This window comes from Adiantum capillus-veneris, chromosome 22, assembly GCF_014529385.1.
Source record: "Adiantum capillus-veneris isolate H3 chromosome 22, ASM1452938v2, whole genome shotgun sequence".
Taxonomy (NCBI): Eukaryota; Viridiplantae; Streptophyta; class Polypodiopsida; order Polypodiales; family Pteridaceae; genus Adiantum; species Adiantum capillus-veneris.
In genome coordinates this window covers 51,290,842-51,294,221 of record NC_140952.1, presented here as the reverse complement: position 1 = coordinate 51,294,221, position 3,380 = coordinate 51,290,842, and the positions used below count along the sequence as shown (strand labels likewise).

At 42.2% G+C, this 3,380-nt stretch overlaps 1 protein-coding gene across 1 annotated transcript; it reads right to left on the bottom strand.

Annotated features, from left to right (window-relative positions):
- Positions 1-980: 980 nt before the first annotated feature.
- On the bottom strand, positions 981-1,304 carry LOC147429344 (uncharacterized). The gene has a single exon (XM_086494899.1). It carries the CDS (start codon positions 1,302-1,304, stop codon positions 981-983), a length of 324 nt encoding a protein of 107 aa, XP_086351025.1.
- Between the last annotated feature and the right edge of the window lie 2,076 nt (positions 1,305-3,380).

Sequence of the window (3,380 nt, the reverse complement as noted above, 5' to 3'; positions counted from 1 at the left end):
CCTCTAAAATTAGGGTTATATCAACACCTATCATCCGAATGTCCAAATATCTGACAAATTGTACAATAAGGCCTTTCTGGCATCCCCAACTTTGTCAAACCCATAGTTTTCAATTGGGCAGAAATCTGTCGATCAATTTCATCTTGTTTAGCATCAACTTTGTCCTTTCCTTTTCTTTTCTTTGCTTTATCTTTCTCCTTCTTGGAGTCCTTCTTCTTCTTTTTCTTACTCTTCTTCTTTTTCTTACTCTTCTTCTTTTTCTTCTTTGGCTCTGACCAATCATTGTCCTCATCATCAGAATCCTGTTCTGATTCTGACTCATCATCATCAGAGGAGTCATCAGTCTCATCCTCTTCCTGATCACTGTCTAAATCTGAATCATCCTTCTTGGATGTCTTATTTTTCTTATCTAGACTTCCGTATCTCCGCTCTGCTCGAGTAGTTGCTTCTACCAACTCATTAAAGTCAGCTGCCGCTGCAATTACTCCTCGTCCTGCCACCGAACTCCTTAGTTCAGAATTCAGTCCACGATAGAAATAATCACCCATCTGTTCCCAAGATGGTCTCTGAGCAGGAAGAAGTCAATTGTTTAGATTTCTGAATTTCTGAGCATAGTCTTCCACAAATAATTTTTTCTGCTTTATCTTTCTGATCTTAATCAGGACATCTTCATGTGTCTTCTCGGTTCTGAATCGTGTCAGGAACCTGTTCTGCAGATTTGCATAATCCGCATATGCATTGATTCCATATTGCATAAACCACGTCATGGCCTTCCCTTCAAGGGTAGCAGCAAAATGCTCTTTTTTGGTATCATCATTGTGAAGTACCTCATACCCACTTGCTTTCCATCTCTGCTCAAACTGTCCAACATGGCTGTCAGCATCCTGCTTGGATTTTTCGCTGAATTTAGCCGCCCCAATTCTTGGGTGTTGTGGTGGTTGAGCCATTGGGATCTGTGTTGGTACTTGTAGTTGATTAATTCATCGCAATGGATCAAATGGTAACAAAGTTCCTCCTTCAGGGAATAATTTCCTTCTCGGTCGTAGTGCTTGACTGAAAGCCAATACCCCAACAAATCGATGTAAAGGTGCTAAATCAGAGACCTCCTCTGGAATTTCATCAAGGTCCTTGGTGCCTCCTGAAGGTGTACTAACCAGGCTGTCCGGGGTGGATATTTCCTCTTCCTCCTGATCTTCACCTGTGTCTTCTTGTTCAGCGGCTTCCCTGGCCTGAGAATTTTGTCTTCGTGAACGTGTCCAATACGAATATTCTGGGGGCGTTGGACTGCTTTCTTTACTAGTCATCCATCAATTGCTTCTTAACACTTTTTCAGTCGCCTGATAACAATCTTCTCCCGAATCTCATGATATTCTTTCACCAACTGTGGGTCTAAATAACTCCAGCGTAATGGCATTGTGCAGCCTCCAAAAGGTACCAGAAACTCAAGATAACGCTGAACTTTCAAACGAATAACCTGCTGCAATTCTGTCGGCAGTTTCCTTAATATTCCTACAGGAAGACATTGTTGTACTCCTCCTGTTCCTCCTCTGACATCCGCCAATTTCGAAACTGATGCAGAAAGTTTCCCTGTTCGCTCTCTGACATGCCTCAGTGTCCCATTTGCGCACCACGAACAAGGTTTAACCGACGCGTCTTGCAGAAACACTGTTTGGGTACAATGCTTCAATGCAAGGTTTTGCAGGATCGCTAAGTGTTATAGGGGTTATCTAAAAGCATTGCAATTACATTCTTCACCCACAACATCCATGAAACATGAAGATAACCTCCATAACAATGTTCAAAACGCTTTCAGACTCATTCAGAATGTAAACAGAATTACAGGTAACACACAGGAAACATTCAGGGAATTAACCAACATCCTGCTTCATCTTCATCATCATTCCCATGTTACAGAACAACATTTCGCCCCAACAAGGCGTCCAAAAATGAGGGTAGTTACAAGTCAAAAGTCGCATCCCTTAAAACATGCCTTTTAAAGTTTCAGACATCAATCAGAACTCTGATTAGTCCATCAGTTCTCTGAATGCATCCTGATCACTACCTGACAGTTTACTGATTGCCCATTACATAAATATCCTTCTTTACTAACTTAACTAGGTAACTTGTGGTCAAGGTCCCCCCTTTTACAGGGGACAAGTCAAACCTATCCATCAAGTAGCTGCTCTTGTGGCAAGAGGCCAAGATATCAATTGCAACGTCAAGAGACCACCTCTTCAATGGTATGAATGTGGGGGTCCACATCGTGTAGCCGAGTGTAGGCTACAAAAGAATGCTATACTAATGCAAACCAATCAAGGGAGCAGGTCTACAATGCCGATACTCATGTGTAATTGATGTGGCATAGATCATTTGATTGCCCAATGTCCAAATAATCCAAGTGCACCGAAGATCATGCCATTAAACTTGATTCAGGTTACCGAAGCCAACACAAAGTACGCCTGTGGTACCAGTAAATGTACTTACACGATCGATGCTCCTTAAAAAAAATTATATTCTGAAAGAAAGAGACACGGTATCAATTTCCCAATCTCAGAAGAAGAAGAAAACACAAAGGAAGAGATCACAAAATGCAGCAAAGTCAGACCCCAGTTCAAAGACCAACATAGGGACTGGTGACGACCCCGTATATATGAATCACGCTGAAGAGGATTCTGATTTAGGTGAAACCATTGAGACTAAAATGACCACAAGGAAAGAAACCAACAAGGAAGATCATCATGAGCCACAATGGCCAGGACCCAAGAAGAAGATAGGAATTTACCCAAACCCTACATAGGAGATCGAGTGAGTCAAGCAATTAAGGAGTTTGGTAGAAGAGACCCCAAGGGATCTGGAGCCAGCACCTAGGCAAATCCAAATTACAGACATAGTCTTCCCTACGCAACAACAACCTCACACATTCCATAGACCCTAGCCATACCTAGTTTAATCCAAGAAGAAAGTGACTTAAAGTCATGGGAAAGTGGGTGTACTCACTTCTTGTTGAGAAGAATGTTTACAGAGGGACTACCTAACCCTATCGAAGAAATGGAGATCCCATCTTCTCCACGTCAAGGGCTTCAAGGCCAAAAGGTGCCGTTAAATATTGCCAAATTGATGGATTTCATGGCTGCAGAAGTTAGAACCACCATCATGTCCAAACTATATGGAGACCTCGAGCTATTCTTAGCTCTTTGAGGTTTCCTCAATGGAAAACTGAAAGTTGGGCTACCACAATTTGCACAGATGGATGGAACTAGGGAGATGCCAATAGAGGAGGAACACTTTTATTCACAACCCAACCTAGATGAGATCTCTGCTGTAGAAATACCCGTTAACAAGTTGGGACAATACTTTGAGAGCGATGAATCCAATGTGAC

Coding starts and splice junctions, on each gene's coding strand:
- LOC147429344 (XM_086494899.1), bottom strand. CDS start 1,304: ATGACTAGTAAAGAAAGCAGTCCAACGCCCCCAGAATATTCGTATTGG.